This window comes from Belonocnema kinseyi, chromosome 3 (assembly GCF_010883055.1).
Source record: "Belonocnema kinseyi isolate 2016_QV_RU_SX_M_011 chromosome 3, B_treatae_v1, whole genome shotgun sequence".
NCBI classification, from domain to species: Eukaryota; Metazoa; Arthropoda; class Insecta; order Hymenoptera; family Cynipidae; genus Belonocnema; species Belonocnema kinseyi.
In genome coordinates, this window is record NC_046659.1 from 149,155,714 (window position 1) to 149,183,039 (window position 27,326).

The 27,326-nt window shown below is 29.0% G+C and overlaps 3 protein-coding genes across 3 annotated transcripts in view; all 3 read left to right on the forward strand.

Annotated features, from left to right (window-relative positions):
• Positions 1-4,134: 4,134 nt before the first annotated feature.
• On the forward strand, positions 4,135-18,035 carry LOC117170058 (UDP-glucuronosyltransferase 2B1-like). The gene is made up of 5 exons (XM_033356578.1): positions 4,135-4,647; positions 11,311-11,730; positions 13,435-13,666; positions 17,398-17,623; positions 17,756-18,035. The coding sequence occupies exons 1-5, from the start codon at positions 4,243-4,245 to the stop codon at positions 18,033-18,035; spliced, it is 1,563 nt and encodes a 520-aa protein (XP_033212469.1). The 5' UTR covers positions 4,135-4,242.
• Positions 18,036-19,650: 1,615 nt separating this feature from the next.
• On the forward strand, positions 19,651-22,035 carry LOC117168773 (UDP-glucuronosyltransferase-like). Its single transcript, XM_033354551.1, has 5 exons — positions 19,651-20,208; positions 20,267-20,689; positions 21,015-21,246; positions 21,386-21,611; positions 21,728-22,035. The coding sequence occupies exons 1-5, from the start codon at positions 19,792-19,794 to the stop codon at positions 22,002-22,004; spliced, it is 1,575 nt and encodes a 524-aa protein (XP_033210442.1). The 5' UTR covers positions 19,651-19,791; the 3' UTR covers positions 22,005-22,035.
• A 200-nt stretch (positions 22,036-22,235) lies between these two features.
• The window catches only part of LOC117170059, a 17,758-nt gene continuing 12,667 nt past the window's right edge, over positions 22,236-27,326 (forward strand). The window contains exons 1-5 of the mRNA XM_033356580.1: positions 22,236-22,677; positions 22,777-23,196; positions 23,278-23,509; positions 24,608-24,833; positions 25,150-25,404. Coding sequence (XP_033212471.1) covers positions 22,264-22,677; positions 22,777-23,196; positions 23,278-23,509; positions 24,608-24,833; positions 25,150-25,404 — 1,547 coding nt within the window. The 5' untranslated portion in view covers positions 22,236-22,263. The remainder of the gene's footprint in view (positions 22,678-22,776; positions 23,197-23,277; positions 23,510-24,607; positions 24,834-25,149; positions 25,405-27,326) is intronic.

Sequence of the window (27,326 nt, forward strand, 5' to 3'; positions counted from 1 at the left end):
CTTTGAAAGGCACACTTTAACGAACTACCCAGATTTAAAAATTTTGACCGCCAACTATCCCAACATTGCAACCTAACCTCAATCACGGCACATTATAATTTTTCTTGATAGATTGTCTAAATCACATACCTCCCCAATTGCTAGCAATAATGAAAGAAATTGGTTTTCTCACTGAAAAGTAAAGCCATATCACGATTTTTTTACTTTCGATTTTTCACTTCTACAAAAACTAATTTTAGTCAAACTCCTATTTAATCAATGCTTTGCAGTCCACGAAGGTTATTAAGGCCATGTGACGACTGGGTCACGTGACCAGATTCCTACCTTAACGACACTTTTTTTATTTCCTAAATTATTTTCACACGAAGCACTAGATCGAGTTGAAAAGTTGGGTTGCTAAGTAAAAAGCACTAAGATAGGTAGGCCTGGTCCTGAATATTTATAATTATGAAAAAGGTTTTCTTTTTTAATAATATTGTTGCGTTTTTTTTTCATAATTATAAACACTGAGGACCAGGCCCTCCTTTCTGAGTGCTTCTTATTTAGTATCCCAAATTTTCAACTGGATGTGGTGCTTCATGTGAAAATAAGTTATGAAATAAAAAATGTTTCGGTAAGGTAGTAATCTGGTCACGTGACCCATTCATCACGTGGCCTTAAGTGATTAGCTGATTTAGTTTTGGCAGATCGTTTGGCAAATTCGTCTAACGCGAAGCAATACATTACCATTATTTACCATAAATTATCGAAAATTTCGGGAAATTCTGAAGAATTAGAATCCCGAAATTTTATCAGCCTTAATATTTTTTGAATTTTTTAACACATTTCGAAAGTGCAAATAAAGATTTTTTTAGAACCAAGAACAAAAAATCCAATTTTAATTGATAATTTATAAATTGACGATAAGTCACTAAACTTTTCAACAGATTTAGTAATTTAACAAAATAAAAAAATATCAAGATATCCGAAATTTGAGTTGCAGCATTTATAATGTCGATAATAGTCGATAATAGTTAATTAACAAAATTAAATTTTCTAGAAATAGTGCATTTCTAAAATTTCAAATCCCAAAAAATTTGATTATTGAATAATTTACTATTTTTAGCAATTTTACATTTTGTTGATGAGGGAATTGACTATTTTTGAGAATTCGATCGTTTCAGTAATTTGCAAATTCGGGTTCTGTTTAATTCTTTTTTCTTTTATCGTTGTATATTCAAGAAAATTTTTCTATTGGTTGAAAAATTATTCCAAATTTTTCATATTTTCAGATTTTCCTGTTGAACAATAATTAAAATATAAAAATTCAAAAGCAGCATTTTGGCTGTATTCAAATTTTTTGTGGAAATCTTAGAAATAAAAAAATTTTTTTATGTCGCATGCACAAATTTTTTAAAACATGCTATTATTTTTTTACTTGTAAACAAATGTTTTCTTGGTGTTTAAATCAATCTTAGCTTGCGTCAAAAATTCAATTTCTATAAATGCTCAAATTTCAAAATAACAATAAATATTTTTCTCCATAAAAGCAAAATAATAGCTTGTTTCTTTAGTTCAACCTAAAGAAATTTTAGGTTCGACACATTTAGCTTTGTCCAAAATATGTTCATATGATTTAATCTAAAAAATATGTTTTTGGCAAATTTGAAGAAATTCTATATTAGGAAAAATAATACTTTCAATTTTTGTATTGCTATTTAGTAGTTCGGATGTCGACCGACCAATTTTTTTCTTTTATCTTAAGCGATTCGATCAATGTTTGAATTTTTACTCTTCCCTAGTGGATACTTTTGATTTGCTTCTATTCAATTTTACGGTATAAAATTTGATTTTTTCTTTATTCTATGCCACGCATAAATGTGACATTTTTCTGTAATTTTGCATTTTGAAAATCTTTCTAAATAAAAATTAAATAATTCAATTAATTGAAAGTTCAGAAAAAAATATATAATTGTCTCAATTTTGAAATTACAATATTTTTCAATAGGCTTTAAAATAATCTTGCAAATTCAGAGTCAATTTTTTGCTGAATTACTTTTTTATAAGACTATAACTTGCAAACGGTTCATTTTTAAAAATTGAAAGAAAAAACCGTTCCATCTGGATTTTCAAAAAATGTCAAGACCATGACTTCGATTCCACAAATACCTGTCCTTAGTAAGTTTTTCGATATTCCAGCAAATTGATTAAGTATTTTTAGTTTTTAAATGTTTAATTTAAATTTAAATTTTGGTTTAAATTTTATCATTGTATTTGATAGTGTTGATGGCTCGAGAGACCCTGTATTTCTGAAAGAAGATTCTTCTTAGGATCTCTCAAATAGCTTAATGGAAAAGCCCCCGACCGGCAATCGGAAGCTCCGTGGTTCGATTCCCAGTGGAGCAAAGAGAGTAGAACATTTTTTTAAAAAAATTTAATTTAAAGTGTTATTAAATTAAGCGAAGAGAGCGAAGAGAGAGGATCTTTTTTTTTTAACAAAAATTTATTTTAATATTTATAACCATTTTTTTATCTAGTCTGAATTTACGTGAAGTATATTTCGATTATTTGAAGCGTTAACTTAAACGATAGTGTTGGCTTATATTTTCACGGATAATATTAAAAATATTAAAAATTAAATTTTGTTGACAAACGTGACAAGCTATTAAAGAAATAAATTGACAAAAATCGCTCATCCAAAAAGAGCTAAAAAAATTTTCATTAATCATTTTTTAATAGAACGCGTAGTTTTTAGTTTAAATTGTGAAAAAATAACATTTAAGATCAATTAAATTAAATTTTTTGGAAAATGACACATGGTGTGACAAAAAATTAATAGGCAAAAGTTATTCACCCAACGAGGATCTAAAAATTTATTATTAATATTTGTTAGATAGAACGAGTAGATTTTCTTTTGATCGCCATTAATAAGATTTAAAAAATAAACTTGTGGAAAAATGTCACAAGAGACCAAAAAAAATGAAAACACAAAAGTTGTTAAAAAACCGAAATAGACTTACAAATTTATTATAAACTCCTGTTAGAAAAATATATTAAAAACAAAAAAAAATCTTTTAGGAAAAATGACACAAGCGACAATAAAATTTTATTTAAAGAAATTTTTAACCTAAATTATATCCACAAATTTATTTAGAATTGATTTGAGTTAGGATGAATGTTTTTATAGTGAATCGTAAAAAATAAAATTAAAAATAAACGAATTGAAATAGAAAGATGACACAAGTTGTAATACAAATTTTAATAGTACAATTTTTTTTATTTTATTATGCACGCTTTTTAAATTTTTTATAAATTTATTAAAATAATATATTTTTTAGAGTTACCAAGAATAAAATTTAATGCAAAATAAGATACAAATAATAAAGTAATCATAATAAATCAAACTTATTTCTTTTAAAAAACTGTCGAGTCCTTGAATGAAAATATGACTTTTCAACCAAGCAGTTGAATTTACATTTTTAATCAAATAATAAAATTTCGATCAACCAAAAAAATTCGGATTTTCTTATTGGTTCATATTATTTTAACTAACGCGATATGGCGAAAAAATTATCCAAATTGTGAATCCTCTTTGCCATTTAATTTTCTAATGACAGTTACCAATTTCTGGTGAAAAAATAAATAATAACATAAAATAACAAAAAATTCTTCGAAATCTAAATTTTTTTCAATTTTTGTTTAAAAGCCGATTTCCTGTAAAAAAGTTAATATAACCTGACACTGTTCAACAACTAAAAATCTAGTTCGAATTATAATGATTTTTGTTTTTAAATAATTATTTTTGTAAGCGCTTACGTAGCCTAAAAATGTTTTGAAAAAATAAACCTTTTGAAATTAATGCATAAAAAATTTATGATTCTATATTAGAATCCTTTTAAACAAATTCTATTTTCCAGTGTATAGGACTAATATGAAACATTTTAACTAAAGTTTTAAGTAAGGATTGCAAAATATTCGGGACATTTCCAATGATCAGTAGAACTTTAATTTATTTTTATTATATTCAATCCTGAAAATCGTTTCTTCCAATTATATTCTAAAATAAATATTCATGAAAATATTCTGAGGCATTTTGAATAATACTTACTTGAATATCTGAATATTGTACTTCGAACACTCATATCGTAATCTGCGGTTCAGTTAAGCGGTCTACTTGATTTCAAACTCGCAATTTCTTCTTTTAAAAAAAAGCTAAAAAAAAATTAAGTGCAGTTCCAATTTTTGTTTTTAAGTAATTTTGAAATGAATGTAATCAGTTATTTCGTAATACTGCTAATAAACTTCCTGATGCGAGAATCCGACTCCTATCGAATACTGGGTGTCTTTCCTCTGGCATATCGAAGCCACAACATCTTTTTTGATGCCCTAATGAAAGGTTTGGCAAAAAAAGGGCATCAAGTTGACGTCATCAGTCACTATGAATCCAAAAATTATAAAACGGTTCTCAATTTGTCCAAAGTGGACTTTCTTTTCCCCGGGATAGAATTTGATACAATTAGGGCAGCACAGGAATTTGTCGCAGATACAGTAGAAGCTCTCGCCGGCTCTTATGCAACTCACATGTGTGAACTCCTTGGTCACGAGAAAATGCAAGATTTTATTCGAAATATTCCAAAAGATTCACCCTACGACGTCATCATTTTAGAGGTAATTAATTTAATTACTTCCCGAAACACTCACAGTGAACGCTTTAAACAACTGAAAACTACAATTATCCGACATCGGATAATTTTTATTCGGTTCGTGATCAAAATTATTTCTAGACGGATAATTGAAGTTTATTAATTATTTGTAGCGTTTTTATCCAATTTCAAATAAATAATATTTCGGGGACTTACTGTGTTAATAAAATGAACCCTCGAGGTAGTGCCGGTTTTTGGCTGACCTTGGACCTATATCAGGGTCTCCAAACTATTGTGTTTCTCTCCTGTTTTTTCTCTCTTCTGTTTCAGCACGGCGCACAGTGGAAAAAATTACTTTTTTCGTTCAAAATAATGTTAAACCAATAAATATTGACCGATATTAGCTAAAAAATTTTGAAAAAAATGTGATAAGATTTCTAAGAGAGTTGTCAAGCCTGATTTTTGAAATACGTTTTTTTTATAAATATACAAATATGACGGAAAAAATGGCCATTTGTTCTATTTGACGTTCCCGGTGCTCGTCAATAACAGGAAAATTGTTGAAATCGCCTTAGTTGCATAAATTAACAATAGTTAAAGATGTTCCAATATTAGACAATTAACGCCAAAAAAATGTTATGAACAAATTACTTGTTAAAAAAGTGTTTTTTACGATTTTCCATTTTTTCAAAATTATTTTGCTAGAAATTTGAATGGAAACAATATTATATTAAAAATGTTCTTTTGAGATTATAATTTTTTATATTATGAACAAATTCAATGAACAAATGCAGTAATCAGGAGTTTTTCGATAAAAAATTTAGTTTCTTTCGATGTTCATTTTTTTTTAATCAAGAACTTTATGATAATTTTAGCAAGATTTATAATTTGTTGATTATTCTTATGACTTTTTTTTAACGAATTTAATAAAGAAATGCATTATTGGGGCCTTTATCAACGGAAAAATTCCTTTTTTTTCGATGTAAGACTTTTAATTGGGATCTTCTTAATAAATTCAGCCACATTCATGATGAGTTGATACATTTTATAATTTAAAAAAAAATAATAAACAAATGCATTAATGGGGCACACAGTGGTAAAAAGCGATTTTATTTGTTCATAAACCTAATATCTCAAGATTGGCTGAACGGAATTAAATATAATTTAGATTGAATACAGTTCACGTCATATCTTATAAGGAAAATATACTCACAAGATCCAAATATATTTTCCAGGGCTGGAAAATCCATTAGAACCCGGCTACTTTTCATATTTTATAAATAAACTGATTTAAACTTTTAGAAACAATAACAAAGTTTTATATATTAAAACTTAAATTTGTTTATTTATATTGGACAAACTGAAATCCAAAGGAAAATTCGTACCTCTGATTTTTAATTTTCCTGGAAAATTTCATGAAACATGAAAAAACGTGAATTTTCAGAGTTTTTTTTAGCTGGAAAAGCTATTGTATTTATTTTGTTTATGCTAATTTTCCAGGAAAATGAAAAATAGGAGGTACCAATTTTTCTTTGTATTTTAGTTTGGCCGATGTAAATAAACAAATTCAAGTGTTAATATAAAAAAATGTATCATTATTTATAAAAGTTTGAGTCAGTTTATTCATAAAATATAATAAGTACCCGATTTTCTATAGATTTTCCGGCCTTAGAAAATATATTTGGATCTTGTGGATATTTTTCCCTTATTGGGTATGACGTTAACTGTATCGAGTCTAAATTTTATTCAATTCCGTACAGCCAATCATGAGATATTAGGTTTAATATTAATGATAAGTTGATAAATTTTTTAATTTTGTAGAAAAAATTTAACAAACAAATACATTATTCGGGCATTTGTGGACAGAAAAATTCATTTTTTTAAATTTCAGTTTCTTTAATTAGGAACTTAATAATGATTTCAGCACAATGTATAATTGGTTGATAAATTTTATATTTTTTAGAAACAAATTTATGAAACAAATGCATTATTCCAGCATCTGTCGATGGAAAAATTATTTTTTTTCGATGTCAGTCTAATTTTTTCATCGACAGATGTCCGAATAATGCATTTGTTTATTAAATTTGTTTAAGAAAATATATAAAATAAAAAAAAAACATTTTTCCGTCCATAGAGGCCCGAATAATGCATTTTTTAATTAAATTTATTATAAAAAATCATAAAATTTATCGACACATCATGAATGTTGCTAAATTTATTATAAAGTACCAATGGAAATTCTAACATCGAAAAAAAAGAATTTTTCTTTCTACAGATGCCCCAATAATGCATTTGTTTATTAAGGTTGTTAAAACGATCACCAAATGAATAAAAAATTATTAATTTTGCTGAAGTTATCACGAACCTTCTAATTAAAAAAGTTAGCATAGAAAAAAACTCAATTTTCTGTAAACAAATAGCTGATTAATGCATTTGTTCATTAAATTTGTTCAAAGAAATCATAACATTTATCAAATTATTATAAATATTGCTGATATTGTCATGGCGTTTTTAACTGAAAAGACTAGCATTGGAAAAAATGAATATTTCTGCAACAAATGCTCGAATAATTTCTTTTTTTATCAAATTTGTTTTTAAAAAAATCGAAAATTTATCAAATAATTATGAATTTTGCTGAAATCATTATGAAGTTCCCAATTAAAAAGAATGACTTCGAAAAAAAATAATTTTTCTATCCACAGAGTCCCAAATAATGCATTTTTTGTTAAATTTGTTTTAAAAAATCATAAGATTTATCCAAAAATTAGGAAATTTTCTGAAGTTATCATAAACTTCCCAATTTAAAAAGTTCACATCGAAAAAAACGAATTTTTGTGTATTCTGTATTCTTTAAAATATTTTAACTAATTTAAAAAGACTTAATCGGGTTTGAAGAGATTCAAAAATACTGATACGGATTGCAAGCAATTTTGAAATATTTCCGTAGATTTTAAGGATTTAAAAATAATTCCATCAGATTAAAGGATTTTAAATATTTATACAAATTTCATTAAATAACAAATTTAAATTAAAAAAATTTTTTTAGAATAATAAAAAATAATTTTTCACTTAAAAAAGAACTAAATTTTTTTATGAATATTCGTTTGATAGGATGCGTGGTTTTTGTCTCAATCGTAAAAAACAACATAAAATTTATTTAATTAAATATGTCCACACACGACACAAGCTATTAAAAAAATAAATTGAAAAAAGTCGCTTATCCAAAAAGGGCTAACAAATTTTCATCAATCATTTTGTTAACGGACGCATAGTTTTTAATTTAAATTGTAAAAAAAATAAAATTTAAATTAAACAAAATTAAATTTTCAGGAAAATGACACAAGGTTTAACCAAAAATTAATAGAACGGACTTGTTCACACAAAAAGGATCTAAAAATTTATTATTAATATTTGTTAGATAGAACGATTAGATTTTTTTTAATCATCAATGATAAGATAAAAAGAAATAAGCTTTTGGAAAAACGACACAAGAGACGAAAAAAACTGAAAAACACCAAAGTTGTTAAAACGAAATAGATTCACAAATTTGTTATAAGCTCTTGTTAGAAAAATATATTCAAAATAAAATTATCTTTTTGGAAGAAGAAATTCCCAATTAAAAAAGTTTACCACGAAAAGAACGAATTTTTCTGTAGACAAATGCTCGAATAATGCATTTATTTATTGAATTTGTTTATAATATAAACAGTCACAATCTTAAGAGAAAATTAAAAAAAAATAATTTTGTTTCGATTCAAATTTTTGCAATATAACTTAAAAAAACGTATAATGATAAAAAATCGTAAAAAACATTTTTTCAACAAATAATTTGTTTCTAAACATTTTTTTTGTTCATTATATAATATTTGAACATCTTTAACTAATGTTACTCTATGCAACTTAGGGGATTCCAACCATTTTCCTATTATTGACGAGCACCGGAAACGTGAATATTTGTTTCGCCATAGTTGTTTATTTATAAAAAATTTGAAAACCTAATTCAAAAATCAGGCTCGACAACTCTCTTAGAAACCTTATCAGCTTTTTCCACACTGTGCGGCGTCAATTCTCGGAAGATCTGACTCCAAGCGCACTTTCTCCCGGGTTTACTTTAGTAAAACTAATTTATTTGAATAATAATTAATAAATTTAATGAGAATCAAATCAAAGTTTAATAATTTTCTGACGTTTCGGCTAGTAGACGTCATTTGAAAAAACCGCAAATGAGGAAGGCGCGCCGAAGTAACTGGAATTTTAATTTAATTTTATTTATTTTATTATACCTGGATATCTTTTTTTGACATTCATAACTTCTGTCTGTAATTTTATCGAAATATTGTGATATTTGTTTATAAAAATGAATTCTATTATGCGTCTTTTATAGGAATTTTTTTCTCTAGCAAGATTTTTAATATTGTTAAAATCAAAATAATCGTTCAAGTTCCAACCGGTTTTAAAACATTATAAATATATTTGGTTGGAAGAAGGTAGAAGATTAAAAACTAGAGTTTCGAAACATAAAAGAATTTGTAGATTTGGAAATTTCAATACAGGTCTTTCACAACATGTTTGGAACAAAAAAAAATTATTTTGATTTTATCCACATGAAAATTTTTGCTAGAGAAAAAAAATATATATGAAAGGAACATAATAAAATTCATTTCCATAAACATATATCACAATATTTCTATTAACTTGCAGCCAGAAATGATAAAGGTCAACAAAATATCAAAGTATTGTATAATGATTTGTAACACAAATGAATCCCTTTTTCGACCGACGATATTTATGAATGTTGAATCATAGGTTCTTCTTTATGTCTTACGGTCAAAATAAATAAAAATAAAATTTAGCCAAAAACCATTTTATAAACTAAAAATTTATTCAATTAAAGAACTTAATTAAACTTTATCGTAGGTTATAAAGCAGGCTGGGTCGACTCCCATGGACGCGTGTGATCACATATACTTTTGTAGTTATCCACCTCCTTGTAGATGGCTCTACTGTAGAGACATAAGTGAGGGTAATATTTTCTTAAAATATCATGGCGCCGCCATTCTAGTTTTCGTTGAGGTTATGTTTTCGTCAACAAACTTTAAATTTTGCTAAGTTCACAAAAGTTGTGTCTCGCCGTATGGAGTGAAATTAGGACATTGAAAAATAAACAAATTTAATGTAAATTGAAATGTTTGTGCTGTGCCAGGATGTCACTGATTTCACTTCTCCATTATAATTCGAATAAATAAAATCTTGAAAAAAGGTTACATTTGATGTATTATTTAATTCTTCATTTATTGGAGAATTATTCTAAGATTGTACAAATTTATGCCGGAAAATGGTACAGGAAACAGTATTTTCAAATTTTTCGTCTTAAATTTGTATAATTTTGAATTAATTTGTTCATTTTCTCTAATTTTATGTCATGCAACGCATTCAAATAATATGCACATTTACGTGCACGAACACATGGATGCGCTTTAGTTTGCCACCTCCTTGTAGATTGCGCTAGTGTAGCTATAAGTGGTCAAACGCGCCCATGAGAGTCGACCCAGCCTGTTATAAAAGACGAATAAAAATTGACAGTTTAGAAATACAATTGACCAGTTTTTTTTTTAAACTTCTGATGAGAAAGCGCGAAAATAAGTTTAAATTTGAAAGTAATACATTTTAGTAACTAAACAAATGAAATTATTTTACAATGCTTTAATAAATTTTATTAATATATAGAATTTCAGTGTGTCAATTGACTGAAATCTTTCGAAATTTATTTATGAAAATATATTATGAAAATAGTTGTGACAAACATATTTTGAAATTCCCAACTTCGCAATCTCTTTTGTGCTAACAAATTTTGGTTCTTAATCTCCGGCCAGTTTTACCTATATAAGCTTTATTACAACATTTAAAATTAATTATATAAATGACACCAAATACATTTTCAATGGAATCTTTGTCTTTCTTCTTCAACAAATAATTATCTAAAGTATTTGTCTTTTTGAAATAAGAGGTTGATATTAAATTTTTTAAGTGAATTTCTTAACGATTAAATTTATTGTAAACGTCACTCCATTTGTTTTTTTTTTTTATTACTGTTATTGTAAATCTCATGAATGCATTCTGTAATAATGTTGTTTACTAACTCAAGCGGATAGGCAATATGTACTAAAGTTGTTTTTAGTTAAATTAAATTTTTTTCTGAATTGGTTATCACTTAATTTAACACAATTTGTTAATAAATTCATTTTTTGTCATTTTTGTTAAATTATGATTTAAATTAAGTTGTTCTTCAATGCAATCAAAAGCAGGATGCTGTCAAACATGGACACAACATCTAAAATTTTAATTATAAATCTCAAATTCTAGTTACCTTAGCGCGCTTTCCTCAGTATTTTCTCGAAAAAATCCCTTCCAATTTTTATGAGTCTTTCATATGAAACGTTTTTTTTGTATACTTTAAATTGATTTGGTGACACACATGAGTACTATTTTACAAAATTGACTCTTAAATATTGACGTGATGTCATTTTATTTCTTTCACTTTTTTTAAAACAATTTTTTAAGAAACAAATTTGTAAGAATTTGTGATAAAAGATGGTTATTTATGTATTATTTATTTAGATTCTCTGAAAAAGGCACGCAGTAAGACCTACAATAAATTCTTACTCATATTATCTTAATATGTTGTTAGGGCTGGATTTTGAATTGCTACATTGGTCTAGGACACATTCTTAATGTTCCGATAATAACTGCCACTCCTAGTCTAGAATTTCCATGGATCAGTAGACAAATTGGAAATCCTCTATCAACAGCTTTTTATCCAAATATTCTTCGGATCAAAAAAGTCCAAACATTTTGGGATCGTTTACAAAATACTGTGCAAGCTCATAATACTATACAAAGATTTTTCACCTTTTCTGAGGAATCTCAAACTGAAGCCATGAGGAAGTTTTTGTCTCCTGATATGCCAAATATTAGAGAAGTTGAGAAAACGGTAGCTTTAAGTTTGGTGAATACACATCACACACTTCAAGGAGCTAGACCAACCACACCAGCTTTTATTGAAGTGGCAGGTTTGCATATAGAGGAAGACAAATCCAACTTCACCAAAGTAAGAAATATATTTTTTATAACAAATTTATAATTTTTTGGCCCTTTTCAATGCCTTTTAAGTGCGGATAAGTTTCCACTTTCCAGTCCCTAAGGAGTGAAAAGTACTTCTGCTCCATAGAGAGTACAAAGCACTTTTTACTCCCAAGGGATGAAAAAGTGACGTCAGAGGTAAATAATGAAAGTTGGAAAGTGATCAGCATATTTCATGCTAGCAAATTCTTTGACAGATTGGAAAAATTCGAAGCGATAAGTAACCATAAATTACCGATCTTAAGTGTGGAAAAATACAAAAAAAAATAATCACCGAAACAAAACTTTCCCGATAAATAAAAATTCCGGAAAGAAAATAAAACTATAATGAAATGTAAATTGCCAAAATTTCAAATTACCAAAAATTGGTCTATTTCATCATTTCAGAATATTGAAAAATATTTTTGGAAAATTAAAAAAAAATTCTATTGTTTTGAAAGCAATGGTAGATTTTTTATATTTACAGTTTATACTTTTAAAAAATAATAAAAATGTAGAGATTGAAAAACAATTGTTTGGCTTAATCAAAAATGTTTTTTTTTTAATTTGCAGAAAAAATTGGTATATAGATATATAAAATATATATATATACATATATTTTAGGATAATTTGAATATTCCAAACCTGAAATTTCGTCAGCTTGAATGAAAGAAATTATTATTATTATCACAAATGATCAGAAATTCTGAACGTATTTTCAGACTAGATAGAACTCTGAATTTAAAAAAATTTGCGATTAATTTTTTTTCTAAAAAAAGCTTGGGAGCTCTTCCTTTAAGGCCAGGTGATGAGTAGGTCACGTGACCAGTTTCCTACCTTACCACCACTTTTTTTATTTCCCAACTTATATTCACATGAAACGTCACAAAAAGTTGAAAATTTGGAATGCAAAACAAAAAGCACTAAGAATAGTGGGTCTGGCCTTAAACTTTAACAATTATAAAAAAAGTTTTTTGTTGTAAGTAATTTTTTTTGTTTTTTTCATCATTATTAAAGTTCAAGACCAGACCCACCTTTCTCATTACTTTTTATTTATTGTCCCAAATTTTCATCTCGATGTAGCGCTTCGTGTGAAAATAAGGTGGGAAATAAGAAAGATGGCGGTAAGGTAGGAATCTGGTCACGTGATCCACTCGACACATAGCCTTAAGCTACTGAAGAATGCACAAAAAGAATCCTTCTTAAAAAATACACGTATTTTAGTGCTTCGCGTTTCGCATTTAAATTTGTTAAGGAATCTGTATTATAATTAGACAATAACAGAAATTCTTAAAATATTTTCAAACTCGAGGAGCTTTGAATCAAAAATTTTTTAAATTAAATTTCTTCTAGAAGGTCTTCCCCTTAGCACCATATTTTTTCAGAAAAATATTTAATTTAGAAAAAATATAGTTTTCATTTTTTTTAAAGAATTCTAATTTCGCGATAGAGAAAATACAAAATCAAACAATTTTTTTGGAAAGTAAAAATTCTATATAAAAAAGATAACTACAGTAAATAGGAAATTGCCAGCATTTCTAATTCCCAAAACACTTCTAGAGAAAATTATGACATTGCTTGGCCTAGACGATCCCTTATTAGTAATTAAAAACTGAAGAAGATTTATATTTTATTTATTTATATTATATTTGCTTAAAGATGCCAAAAGGTTTAAAATTTGTATTTCTTAAAGGGATTGAAGCGATGGATGGATGAAAGTGAGAACGGCGTCATCTACATTTCATTTGGAACTTTAGTGCCTATCGAATCACTTTCGAGAACACAACTCTTAGAAATGTATAATTCATTTTCAAAAATTGCACCCACTAGAATATTAATAAAAGCAATGGAAGGAAAAACCTTTCCACCTGGGCTTCCAAAAAATGTCAAGACTATGACTTGGATTCCACAAATACCTGTTCTAAGTAAGTTCCAGCAAAATGATTTATCATGTTTAGTTTTCCAGCTTTTTTAATTTTAATTTTTAATTTTAGTTTTTCATATTTGATTTACTTTTCTTCACTTTTTTCGTATTATCTTTTAAATATAAGCCAATCAGAACCTAATAATGAAATTTAAATATTTTTCGTAAAAGCTTATTATTTTAACTGAAAAGTCTACTATTATACGTTTGGTTCAGAATTAATTTCTTTTTGTTCAAGATTCAACTATTTGGTTGAAGAGTCAACTATTTTGTTAAAAATTCGTTCTTTTAATATGAAAAATAATTTCGTAACTGAAAATGAATATTTTTTTGGACTGAAAATTGATCGTTTTTAGTAGAAAATTCAAATTTTTGGTCGAAAATTAACTTTTTAGTTGAAAACTAATCTATTCAGATTGAAAAGCCAACAATTTGGTTACAAACTTGTCTTTATGGTTCAATTTAACTGTTTTTTTTAATTAAAATTTTGTTATTTTTGAATTATTAGGTATTAAGTAATACATCTTTTTGGTTAAATTCAAAAACTTTCTATTTTTAATTAAAACTATTTGAGCAAAAGGATTATCAATAATTATATTTTTTTAGATTTTTTGTTACTGTAAATTCAACTACTTTCTTCTAAGCTTAACTTCTTAGTTAAAAATCAATTTATTCTCTGTTAAATCTTCATAATATTACTTGAAACTTCAACTATTTTTTTAATAATTTAATTATTTTGTTAGAAATTTAACTGTTTTATTGAAAAATAGTATTCGTGAATAGTGACTTTTTTTAATGAAATGTTGTTAAATTATTTTAAAGATCCACTAATTTTGTAGAAAATTTATTATTTTGTATGGTAAATTAATCATGTTTAATAAAACAATTCTAGATTGAAAATTCGACTAACTTCTGAAAAATCGTCTTTTTGGCTTAAAGATTCTTCTATTTCGTTAAAAATACGAATTTTTGTGATAAAAGTTAATTCCATTTCAATTTCATCTTTTTCCCACATTTTTGAGAGCTCAAATTTTGGACTGTGAAGTATTTTAAAATATTATTTTTTGAGCCTTGTGCCATGAAGTGAAAGGGTTAATAAAGTGTTCAAAAAAGCGCGATGAAGTTTCTAAACTTCCCCTTACTCTGTGCCCTAGTCAACTTTACCTCTTTAGCTTGCAGCATAGGGATCAAAATAACCAAATTTTCCTAACTTTATTATATGTCATATTTCTATGGGATAAGATAGTACAGGAAAGCATACTCTGAGAAAGGATAAAATAGTATACGATAGAATAGGTTAGGATAGGATAGGAGATGATAGGGCAGGATAGGATAGGATAGGATAGATGAGACTAGAAGAGAGGAAAGATGTGAAAAGCATAGGATAGGAAGAGATGGGATAGGATAGGATAAGATAGCATAGGATAAAGTAGGATAAGATAGGCTAGACCAGGATAAAATAGAATCGGATATTATTGGATTGGATGAAATAGACAGAATACAATAGTGCAGGATAGGATAGCATAATATAGGATATGATACGATACGATATGATAAGATAGGATGGGATAGGTGAGGGTAGGATTGGATAAAATGAAATAGAACTGTATAGAAGAGAAGAGGATACTAGAGTATACAATATAATAGGTTAAGATATAATAATATACAATAGGATATGATATCATACGGTAAGAAATAATATGATAGGATACAGTAGGATACGATAGGAGAGGATGGAATACGCAAGGATAAGATAGATGAGGATTTCATAGCATAGTGTAAGATAGGAGCAGATGGTATAAAGTGTGATATGATAGGTGTGATAAGGATAGCATAAGACAGGATAATACAGCATAAGATGGGATAGGATAGTATAAGATGGTATAGAATAGTATAGGATCGGATAGGATAAGAAATAATAGGAAAATAATACAATAAAATACGATAGAAAATGATAGGTATGTATAGGGTAGGCAAGGATAGGATATGAGAGGATAAGAAAGAATAGGGTAGGTCACAATAGGATACGATAAGATGGGATTGCATAGGTTCGTATAGTATAGATGATGATAGTGTAGAATAGGACAATACCTAATAGGATGGGGTAGGATAGATGGGATTCAGATAGGATACAATAGGATATGCTAGGATAGGAATAAATAGATATGTGTAGTATAGATAATGATAGCATAGAGTAGTACAATATAGAATAGGACAGGGTAAATAAGGATGAGGTGGGATTCACTAGGATACGATAGGATATAATAGGATAGAAGAGGATAGCAGATGGTAGGATAGGTGAGGATAGAATAGGGGAGGATAGTGTAAAATAGGATATGATAGGATAGGATATATAAAGGTAGAATAGGGCACAATAAGATACGATTCAATAGGATAGGATTGAAGAGGAAAGTATATATGAGGATAAAATAGGATAGGACAATACAGAATAGGGTAGGATAGGTAAGAAGAGGATGTGATGCAATAGGATAGGGTAGGATAGGATAGAGTAGAAGAGGATAGAATAGATAAGGATAGCATAGGAGAGGATAAAGGAGGATAGTATTAGAGAGGATATTATAAGACAGTATATGATAGGATAGAATAGGAGAAGGAAGAATGAGATAGAATACAATAGGATACGTTAGTGTAGCATTAAATAGGTTAATATAGGACAGATGTGGAGAGCATAGGATAGGATAGGGGAGGAGAGGATAGTATAAGATAGGATAGCATAGGAAATATGAGGATAGGATAAAAGAGGACAGAATAGGATTTGATCAATAAGGATAGGATAGAATACAACAGGGTACGATAATATAGTATGGGATAAAAGAGGAAAGTATGGGTGAGGTTATCATTAGATAGGATAGATGAGGCTAGGATACGATACAATAAGATACGATATGATAGGACAGGATATGAGAGTATAGTATAGATTAGTAGCATACGATAGGATAGATGAGGATAGCATTGGGAAGTATAGTATAAGATAGTATTAATAGTATAGGATAAGATAAGAAAGAATAAGATGAGATACAATAGGATACGATAGGATAATATTGAATAAGTTAGTATGAAATGGATAAGAATAGGACAGAATAGGGCAATACAAGACAGAATAGGCTACACAAGGATACGATAGTATAGGATAGGATAGAAGAGATAATATATCATATAAATGATAATATCATAGGATAGTATAAATGAGCATAGAATAGGGGAGTATAGTACAAAAGATATTAATAGGATAGGATAATATAAGTCCGAATAAGATAGAATACAATAGGATACGATAGGATAAGATGGATTAGCTTAATATAGAATAGATGAGGATAGCATAGGATAGGACAATACAAGATAGGATAGATGAGGATAGGATAGGAGAGTATAGTATAAAAGAGGAGTAATAGGAAGAATAAAATAAGAAAAATTAGATTGGATACAATGGGATAGGATGGAATAGGTAAGTATAGGATAGATAAGGATAACATTAGATAGCATAAGGTAGGAGAGGATAGTTTTAGAAAGGATACCATAGGATAGATGAGGATAAGAGAGAAGAGGATAGGATAGGATTAGAAAGGATACCATTGGATAGATGAGAATAAGATAGAAGAGGGTAGGATAAGAAAGAAGTGAGAGGGGAGCTTTGAGCAACCTAATGTATTATCATACGCTTATCCGATTTTTTATTTTCAAAATAAAAAAATCAATGCTTCTAATATATAGGTCATAATAACACTCGAGGCTTTATGACTCACGGAGGTGTCCATAGTATTCAGGAAGCCGTTTATTATGCTGTTCCTGTGATTGGAATTCCATTGTTTTATGATCAACGACAAAACGTGGAAATACTCGTCAATAAAAAAATGGCTGTTCAATTAAACCTGGATAAATTCACAGAAAAGTCTTTGGATGAGGCATTTAGAACGATATTGAAAGATCCTGAGTACAGGTAATATAATACTTACAAACTGCTTTATATTAAATGAAAATTTGAGATTTATATATTTTTAAATTATTAGATGATTCGTGTTTTGTAAAAACTTCAAAAGAAGTAAATAGTTCTGTTTTTTTTTTACTTCAGAGAAGCTGCTATATATCATTCACGCCTCTTTCAAGATAGGCCACTGAGTCCAATGGAAACGGCTATCTTCTGGATAGAATATGTGATAAGAAATGGAGCCGAGCCTTTGAGATCACCCGCTTTGAATCTCTATTGGTGGCAAATTGAACTTTTGGATGTTTATGGTTTTTTGTTATTTTGTCTGATTTTAGTATTTTATATAATTTCAATTGTCTTTCGAAACACTTATAAAATATTTCTTAGAAAGGACGTTAGGCTACAAATAAAGAAAAATTTATAGTTAACAAATTATTATTATTACTATTCAATATTATTCGCAATGAATACAGAAAATAAAAAATGCACGAAATGGTGATTTATCTTTATTTCATTAAACGCTGAAAATCATTTCCTACTTCTATAATCTATTATGAATATTCATAAACAAATTTTTTGCGTTTAAATTTTGAACATACTTTTGAATATCTAATCATTTTTTTGAAGTCATTTCCGTGTTCTTTATTTTAATTAGGCAGACTTCTTAATTTTCAAATTCAACATTTTTTCTTTTTGAGTTATACTAAGAAATTAAAAAGAAATTCTAAGAAGAGATAAAAATGTTCCATTTCATGATATGTCTATAATATACCAAGTTTTGTGATGGATCATTATTAAATTTATATTATGCTAAAGTAATAAAATACGCTTTTCAGCCATTCTGAAGAGTTTTCTTTTATTTGTTTTATTAGATTTTTTTATCTATTTTTTTTAATTTGTCATTGGCTGTGATTTCTCTTTTGTTAAAGCTCTTTCGGCTTCAACGAACACATTCTCATCATGTGTGTGTGTGTGAAAAAGGTTAAAAGAAAATTTTGGATGTAATTTGAAAACAATTTTATTATTAAACATTTTATTGTACCTTGTGTATTTTTTTAAATTTAAGATGTTTCTTTGTGATGTCATTTTTCGTGAATAGAACAAAAACCACGCATCAAATCAACAAATGATGTAAAAAAATTGTAGCTCTTTTTGCGTGAACAAATTTTTTTCATAGCTTGTGTCATTTTTCTAAAAATCTGATTTGTTTTTGGTTATGTTCTTTTACGGATAAAGGGAAAACTACGGTTCCCATCAAAAAGGGATTATTAAACAAATTTGTAAATTTTTTTCTGTTGCATAATTTTAGTTCATTCCTCTTTTTCCGTATCTTGCATATGATAACCGAAAAATGAGATTTTTTAAGTTTCGTTATTTTTTGTCCCATTAAAATTAAAACTTTTGATATGGAGGTATTTGAACAGAAAATGGTATGAGGGAACAGAATTTTTTAAGGATTTTGCGGCACTGCCTTATTCTTCAAATATTCGCTTCGGAAGTGTTAAAGGTTGAAAAAATCAATCTTTTCATATAAAACAAGTTATAAAAATAAATAGTTTCAGTTGATTTCCATTAATTTTAGAGTCAATCAAAATCAAATAAAATCTATATTAAAAGAAAAATGTACCAACAAATAGTCTGCAGGAAAGTAGAACTTTTCAAAAGAAATAATTTTCCTTCTAAACATTCTCTGCGTCTTTCATAGTATAGCTGGAAAATCAATTTTTTATTTTTAATAACATCTTTCACCATCAAAAAAAAACTAAGCGTTTGCTTAAGAAATGGTCTGAAGAAAATGTGTGGATCCTTTCGATATGAATAATTTTGCTTCGCAACATTTTTTCCGGGTCTGGTTTGGTTTGAATCAAAAATCAAAATCACCTTCGCATTAGGATGACAGTGTAAAAAAATAAACACGTTTTTCCCAATAGTTTTTTGCCATTGTTTTGTGTAATTTATGGATGGTCCCTTATCTACACACAAATGATAGATAATTTAGCATTGCGTTATAGAGTTCTCTAGTATATATTTAATCTGAGAATGATAAAGTGAAAAGTCATACTGTGATCAGAACCTTAGTTGAGCGGACTCTTTAATTTGAAATCGTGAAAGCACTTTTCTTAAAGAAAACTAACATAAAAAATATTTCATAGAGTAGCATTTTTGAAAATTTTTTGAAAATGTCTACCAGTTACTGGTACATTGTGATACTGATATTTTTCCTGCGAAGAGAAGTCGATACATATCGAGTATTAGGTGTCTTTCCTTTGAATTTTCGGAGCCACTTCATCTTCTTCGAATCAATAATGAGAGGTTTAGCAAGAGAAGGGCATCAAGTTGACATTATCAGTCACTATGAACTCACAAACCCGCCAAAAAATTATAAAACAATTATCAATTTGGCAAAATTAGACTATCCCTATCCCACAACCAAATTTGAAACAATTCAAAAAGCAATTGATGCGATCAAAGACCCAGTAAAACATCTCACCGAAGTTTACGGAATTAAGATGTGTCCACTTCTGGGTCACCAGAAGATGCAAGATTTTATTCGAAAACCTCCAAAAGATACACCCTATGACGTCATCATTGTACAGGTATTTAAAATTAACAGAATGAAATCCAGTCAATAAGTAATTTTATACTACTTTTTAGGGATACACGATAAGTTGTTTCAACGGACTTGGTCGTGTCTTCAATGTGCCTGTTATAACTGCTACCCCCACTCTGGAATTCCCATGGATAAGTCGTCAAATTGGAAATCCTTTTTCAACAGCTTTTTTCTCTACATTATTCATGATGAAAGCAGAGATCAAAACATTTTGGGATCGCTTACATAATACTGTACAAACTCATGTAGCCTTATACAGATTTTTCTCTCGTACTGATGACACCCATACTGAAGCAATGCGAAAATTTTTGAGCACTGATATGCCAACAATCCGAGAAATTGAAAAAGAAGTGGCTTTGAGTATAGTGAATTCTCATTATACACTTCAAGGGGTTAGGCCAAACACTCCCGCTATCATAGAAGTTGCAGGAATACATATAGAAGAAGATAACTCTACTCTCAACATGGTAAGGTATAAATAATATTTAATGAAAAAAGTTAAGACTTGATTTTTTAGAAATAAATCTGTATTTTTGTCTTTATGAGAGGCATTAAATTAATCTCAATATTAACCATCTGAAAGATAAAAATTGAGTGCTAATGCTAAAGTAGTGAAAACAGGAAGAACATATCATCTGTAACGTATAACATTATGTTTTCGAGAAAGTTTCCTTTCGAGTTATTACTTAGCTTTATTGAATCGTGAAAATAACAAAACAAAACAAAGCAATCAAAACAATTAGTTTTGACCTATAAAACGTACTTTTAACTTGTATAGTGCTATTTTTTAAGGACTTAAAACGATGGATGGATGAAAGTAAAAGTGGCGTCGTCTACATCTCATTTGGAACTGTAGTGCCCATAGAATCACTTTCAAAGACAACACTGTTAGGAATGTATAACTCTTTTTCGAAAATAGCACCCATTAGAGTATTAATTAAAGCAGCAGAAGGAGAAAATCTTCCTCTTGGACTTCCAAAAAATGTCAAGACTATGACCTGGATACCACAGATAGCTGTCCTAAGTAAATTCTTAAGATTTAATGAGACCGAATATATGCAAATACTTTTATTTTTGTCATTTTTTTTATTTTTGATCTTCTCCCTAACTGGTTTTTTTATATTTCTAATCTAAAATTAGTCAATTTTTTAAAAATATAATAGAGCATAATAACACGAGATTGTTTATGACACATGGTGGCGTGCATGGTGTTCAAGAAGCTGTCTATTTTGGGATACCTGTAATTGGTGTTCCATTATTTTTCGACCAGATGAAAAACGTAAATATATTAGTTAGCAAAAAAATGGGTGTGCAATTAAATTACAATGAAATCACAGAAGATTCTTTGGATGCGGCATTAGGAAAAATATTGAAGAATCCTAAGTACAGGTAATATGAAACTTATTTTACACAAAACTCAAATAGAAGACCTAAAAAAACATAGCCCTTTGATTTATTATTCAACAAAATGTTAACAGAGGTGAATAATTTGTTTTTAACTACAGAGAAGCTGCAAATTACCAGTCGAGACTTTTTCGGGATCGTCCACTTAGTGCTACAAAAACAGCAACCTATTGGATAGAATACATCCTAAAACATGGAGCCCAATCTTTGCGCTCACCTGCTATCGATTTGTATTGGTGGCAGGCAGAACTTCTAGATGTTTATTTATTTTTGCTTTTTTGTGTAAGTTTAGTTTCCTATGTTATTTCAATCATCTTTAACATTGTACTCAGGAAGCTTTCAAGGAGAAATCTTAAGATTCAATTAAAAAGAGATTAGAAAAATCATTATTTCCTAATATCCGTATTACCTGTACTGACTTATAGATTTCTTATCATTTGAATATAAATTAATATATTACATATTCAGTTATGCATATCTATAAAACTATTGCGATTTGCAAGTCTAAGACTGCCTATCACCGAAAGAGGTCAGTGGAGCATGGAAATCACCTGTTAAATATCCACAATTTCAATTTAAGAGTGTAGTTTAGCGGATACATTATTTTATACTACGTGTTTTAAAAGTGCATTACAACATGAATGAAGTTAAATTTTTTATAATATTATTAATAATTTACTTCCTCAAAACGGACATTGACGCGTACAGGATTTTAGGTGTCTTTGCTTGGTCCTATAAAAGTCATAATATGCTATTTCAAACCTTAATGAAAAGTTTAGCAAAACAAGGCCATCAAGTGGATGTTATTTCACATTATGAGTTGGAAAACCCTCCAGAAAATTATAGAACAATACTCAATTTAGCAAATTTAGAAGTTGTACTTCCTGAAGTCCAGTTTGATTCGGTTGAAAAAACAAAAGATAACACAGATGACATGATTGCCAGCGCAGAGAAAGGAATGGCTCTCTGTGCACTACTGTCTCATGAGAAGATGCAACACATTCTTCGAAACCCTCCGAAAAATCCGGGATATGATCTCATCATCATAGAGGTAATCATTTTCAAACTCATTTAAAATCAAATTTGTGGCTTAAACTAATCAATGTTTAAAAAAATGAAATTGAGCAAACATTTTTTTATATTTTATTAGGGCGAGGGATTATGTTGCCTCTACGCCTTAGGTCCATTTTTCAATATACCTCTAATCACAATAACTGCCAGTAAAGAATTTCCATGGGTATCAGAATTAGCTGGAAATCCCAGATCTACAGCTTTTTCCCCAATGCATTTGTTAGGGAAAACTGAGATTAATACATTTTTGGATCGTCTCTTAAACACCGTACAAAGCTTCATTTATACATACAGATATTACTCTCTGACGGAAAAGCAAACTGAAATAATTCGAAAATATTTGGGGCCAGATCTTCCCTCGGTTAGAGAGGCTGAAAAAATGGTGGCTTTAACTATAGTTAATACACATCACAGCATACAAGGTATTAGACCAACGACACCAGCTTTCATTGAAGCAGGAGGACTGCACATAGAGGAGACACACGCCAATTTCACCACAGTATTAGCAATATACTAATTAAATAACATTCTTGTACAATTAACTATTTTGATGATAATTATGTGATAAACTTTGACTAAGGAACTCAAACAATGGATGGATGAAAGCAAAGATGGCGTAGTTTACTTCTCATTAGGAACTGCAGCTACACTAGAATCACTTCCAAAGGAGAAAGTATCAGCAATTTACTCATCATTCGCCAAATTCGCACCGATAAGGTTTTTAATCAAAGCAAGAGAAGGAAAAATCCTTCCACCTGGAGTTCCGAAGAATGCCAAGACTCTGACTTGGATTCCACAAATGGCTGTTCTAAGTATATTTTTAATATATAAGGTTTAATGTTTAACAAAAATTACCAAGCTTACTTTCCCTGACATCCCATTCACATCTTAACAAAAATGTTGGTTATGCCTCTTGGTTACGCTACTGAACTCTGCCTCCGCCACCCACTTTGGCCAGATGGTCAGACACGCCTTTTGGCAACTACAAAACCACGCCCACTTCCCTTTACCACGTCCTATGACAACTTCCGCCTTCTTTGAAAGTGCTTCCTAGCCATGTCTATGGACTCAAAGAATGGAAGGATGAAATCAAATCTAGCATAGTGAACTTTTCATTCGAAAATGAAACTGGACTAGAATTACTTCCAAACAAAACAGTATTATCAATTAATGTTCTGTGTACATTTTAAATACTTAATATTAAATTTGTAACTACAGCTGCCAAGACCACTTGCCCTGACCACGCTCCCTAACAAATCCCTTTAACACTCATCTAACCCTAACAAAAACTTTTGTGACGCCTCTTAGTTACACTTTTAATCTTCACATTAGACACCTACTTTCCTCGGGCGTATCTTAATAAATGGCAGGGTCGCGCTCACTTTCCTTCACCACGCCCCATGACCACATCCACCTTCTTTAAAAGTGCTTTTTAACCACGCCTATAGACTCAAAGAATGGAAGGATAAAATCAAATCTAGCGTAGTGAATTTTTAATTAGAAAATGAAACTGGACTAGAATTACTTCCAAAGAAGACAGTATTATTAAATCATTTTCTGAGTAATTTAAATATTTAATATTAAATTTGTGACCACAACTTCCACTCATTTAAACCTAACAAAAACTTTTGGAGACGCACCTTAGTTACACTTTTAACATTCACATTAACAACCTGCTTTCCTCAGGAGCTTCCTATTACCCGCAGAGCCACGCCCAGTTCCCTTCGCCACGCCCATGGCTGCTCCCGCCTTTTTTAAAGTGCTGCTTAATAACGCCCTTTTCATTCTTTTTTTCGTATACACAACCTGAGCCTTAAACCAAGCCATTCCGTCTTTTACCAAAAGCTACAAGCTAGACGATCATGCTTCTCAAAATTTGCTCCGATTAATCAATATAATCAATTTTTCAGATCACAATAACACAATCGGATTTATCACCCATGGTGGGCTTCACAGTATTGAAGAAGCCATTTATTTTGCCACGCCGGTCATTGGAGTTCCATTGTTTATTGATCAATATCAAAACGTAGAGATATTAGTTAATAAAAATATGGGTGTCCAATTAAATTACGATGAAATTACTGAACCCATATTGACTGAAGCACTAACAAAGATATTGAGGGATTCAAAATACAGGTATATTTAAATATTATTTTTTAATTGTTGAGTATACTTCCAAAAAGTTCACCAAAGAATATTGATTTAACACTTGACTTACGGGTTCCTTTTGCATAACAGCCGAAAGTGCCAAAAGTATTTTGGGCGTAAGTGGATACAAATTTTAAAGAATTATAGAGATTTTTCTGGAAAATGTTAATTTTTAAGCGATTTAAGAATTGCTTAGACCACACCGCTCTCGATAGAAAGCCTTTAAAAAATGTTTCGCTCAGCCCTTCTTACAGTACCCTTCACTTTAGAAAATTTTCTATAATTTTTTTTTCATTTACTACAGAGAAGCTGCGAAATATCATTCACGCCTTTTTCGAGACAGACCAATGAGCCCAATGAAAACTGTTATCTTTTGGATAGAATATGTAATAAGGAATGGTGCAGGGCCTTTAAGATCACCAGCTTTAGACCTTTACTGGTGGCAACAGGAACTGTTAGATGTATATGGATTTTTATTACTTTGTTTTATATTACCACTTTATTTAATTTTTATTCGAGTAAAATTGATTGTTAAAAAGCATACTGCTAAATATTCCAAGTTAGAATTAAAAATGGATTAGTTTAGCTTTACATTTGATATTTAGTCTGGATTGAATAAACTGTAATTCAAAAAGAACCACAACAGAAAAGTATACAACTTCTATCATTGAAATACTTGACTAAAAATAAATCTACTTATCAATCTCTTCTTCTAAAAAATAAACAAAACCATTTTTCTAAATTAAAATTGACCAATCGCACTACTTTAATATTATTATTTAGGAGCGCCCACATATCACGTGACACTGTAAAGGTTCAATTAATTAAAGAAGAATAAAATTCAAAAAAAAATGTGACAGTTTTATTTTCACAGAAACAGTTGAATTTGTAAGCCAAAAAAATTAATTTTCAGAAAACGGTTAAATCTAAATATCGATGAGTTGAATTTTCGAGAAAAAAGATCATTTTCAGCCAAGAGGTATCAACTTTTAAGCAAGAAAGATGACTTTTCTATCATCAAAGATAAATCTTCAATCCAAAAGTACGAATTTTTCAGAACGCAGTTGAATATTTGACCAAAAATGACGAATTTTAACAAATCTTTCAATTTTCAACAATATAGTCAGAATTTCAACAAAATAGTTAAATTTTTTAACAAATAGCTGAATCTTCAATGGAGAACATGAATTTTCTACAATGAAAAAAAATTTTTCTTGAATCAAGTAAATGTCACTTGATTCAAATCAATCGCAGGTTTGAATGGGAAATCTAAGAATAAGTAGTATCGGAGGAATAGACTAGTACCTCAACTGAACACTATTTTTCAACGAAAAAAAAACTATTTTCAAAATTATTGTTATATAATCTTCATTTTTTAAATGATTAACATCCGTAATTCGCGCAGACTGTTTACTTAACATATAATCGTACGCCTAGATGCTTTGAAAAATCGCAATCGCCGAGGATTAAACCCCACCTAAACTACCCAAATTAGTGTGTCCTAACCGCGCGCTCTACCCACTTCGCTATCGAAGCAATTGGATCTCGATGACAAAACCTCGGGTAAGTATCTTAAGGCAGGGTCGTACCAAGTCGTATGGTGAGCTTCAACTTCAAACTAAAAGTTGTTTCAATAAAGGCTCGATACTTTTTTTTTTAATATATTTAAAAATGTTAAAAAATATCTGAAAATAATGAACAATAAACAAAAATTCTCCATAAAATGCGCAGCTTTCAAATTATCCAACTCTTTTATTGTATATAATACTCTCGTACTCAATTTTTAATGCAAGATAACATTTTTTGAAAAATAATTTAAAATATGTGAAAAAGCGAAGTAAGTTTCACTTATATAACAAGGCATTTAATACATGTTGTTTTCAAATATTTAAAACGCTTAAAAACAACAATTGAAAATATGCAAAAAATAATTTAACTTCACTTATTTCACAAAGGGCTCAATACTTTTTTCTTTAAGAATTTAATCCGCTTAAAAACAATCTGAGGCATATAAATAATATAGAACTTTTGAGTTGAAAAACGCTTTAATAACTTTCGGGACAATTAAATATTTTCTGAAATTAAAAAACATTTGTAAAACGCACAGTTTTCCATTTATTTAATTATTGGATAATACTTTTTGACTTAGTTGTTGATTTAAAATAACAATTCCTAAAAAATAATTTTAAATATGTAGAAAAAATTGATCGCTAGTGTAAATATTCCCTATTTAAAAAAGATCCTTTTTTTTTCTTTCAAATATAAAATAATTCGAAATCAGAAGCAACAAGAATTTTGTAATCGGATAAAAAATATTTGCTTGCTTTCTCCTTACATTCTCAATTATTTTATTTAAAAAATGTTTAATTGTCAATTTTTTAATTGTATGTATGTATGTATTTAATCTCTCCCTTTTACGGGTTTGAGGGCCACCGCTCCCTGTACATATATTTACAATTCCATCCTTAGTCTAACTTAACT

Bases quoted from the DNA above. Each gene is read 5' to 3' on its own strand.
- LOC117170058 (XM_033356578.1), top strand. From the start codon at position 4,243: ATGAATGTAATCAGTTATTTCGTAATACTGCTAATAAACTTCCTGATG. The intron at 11,731-13,434 runs GTAAGAAATATA...TATTTCTTAAAG, and splicing joins ACAAATCCAACTTCACCAAA to GGATTGAAGCGATGGATGGA. The intron at 17,624-17,755 runs GTAATATAATAC...TTTTTACTTCAG, and splicing joins TTGAAAGATCCTGAGTACAG to AGAAGCTGCTATATATCATT.
- LOC117168773 (XM_033354551.1), top strand. From the start codon at position 19,792: ATGTCTACCAGTTACTGGTACATTGTGATACTGATATTTTTCCTGCGA. The intron at 20,209-20,266 runs GTATTTAAAATT...ACTACTTTTTAG, and splicing joins ATGACGTCATCATTGTACAG to GGATACACGATAAGTTGTTT. The intron at 21,612-21,727 runs GTAATATGAAAC...TTTTAACTACAG, and splicing joins TTGAAGAATCCTAAGTACAG to AGAAGCTGCAAATTACCAGT.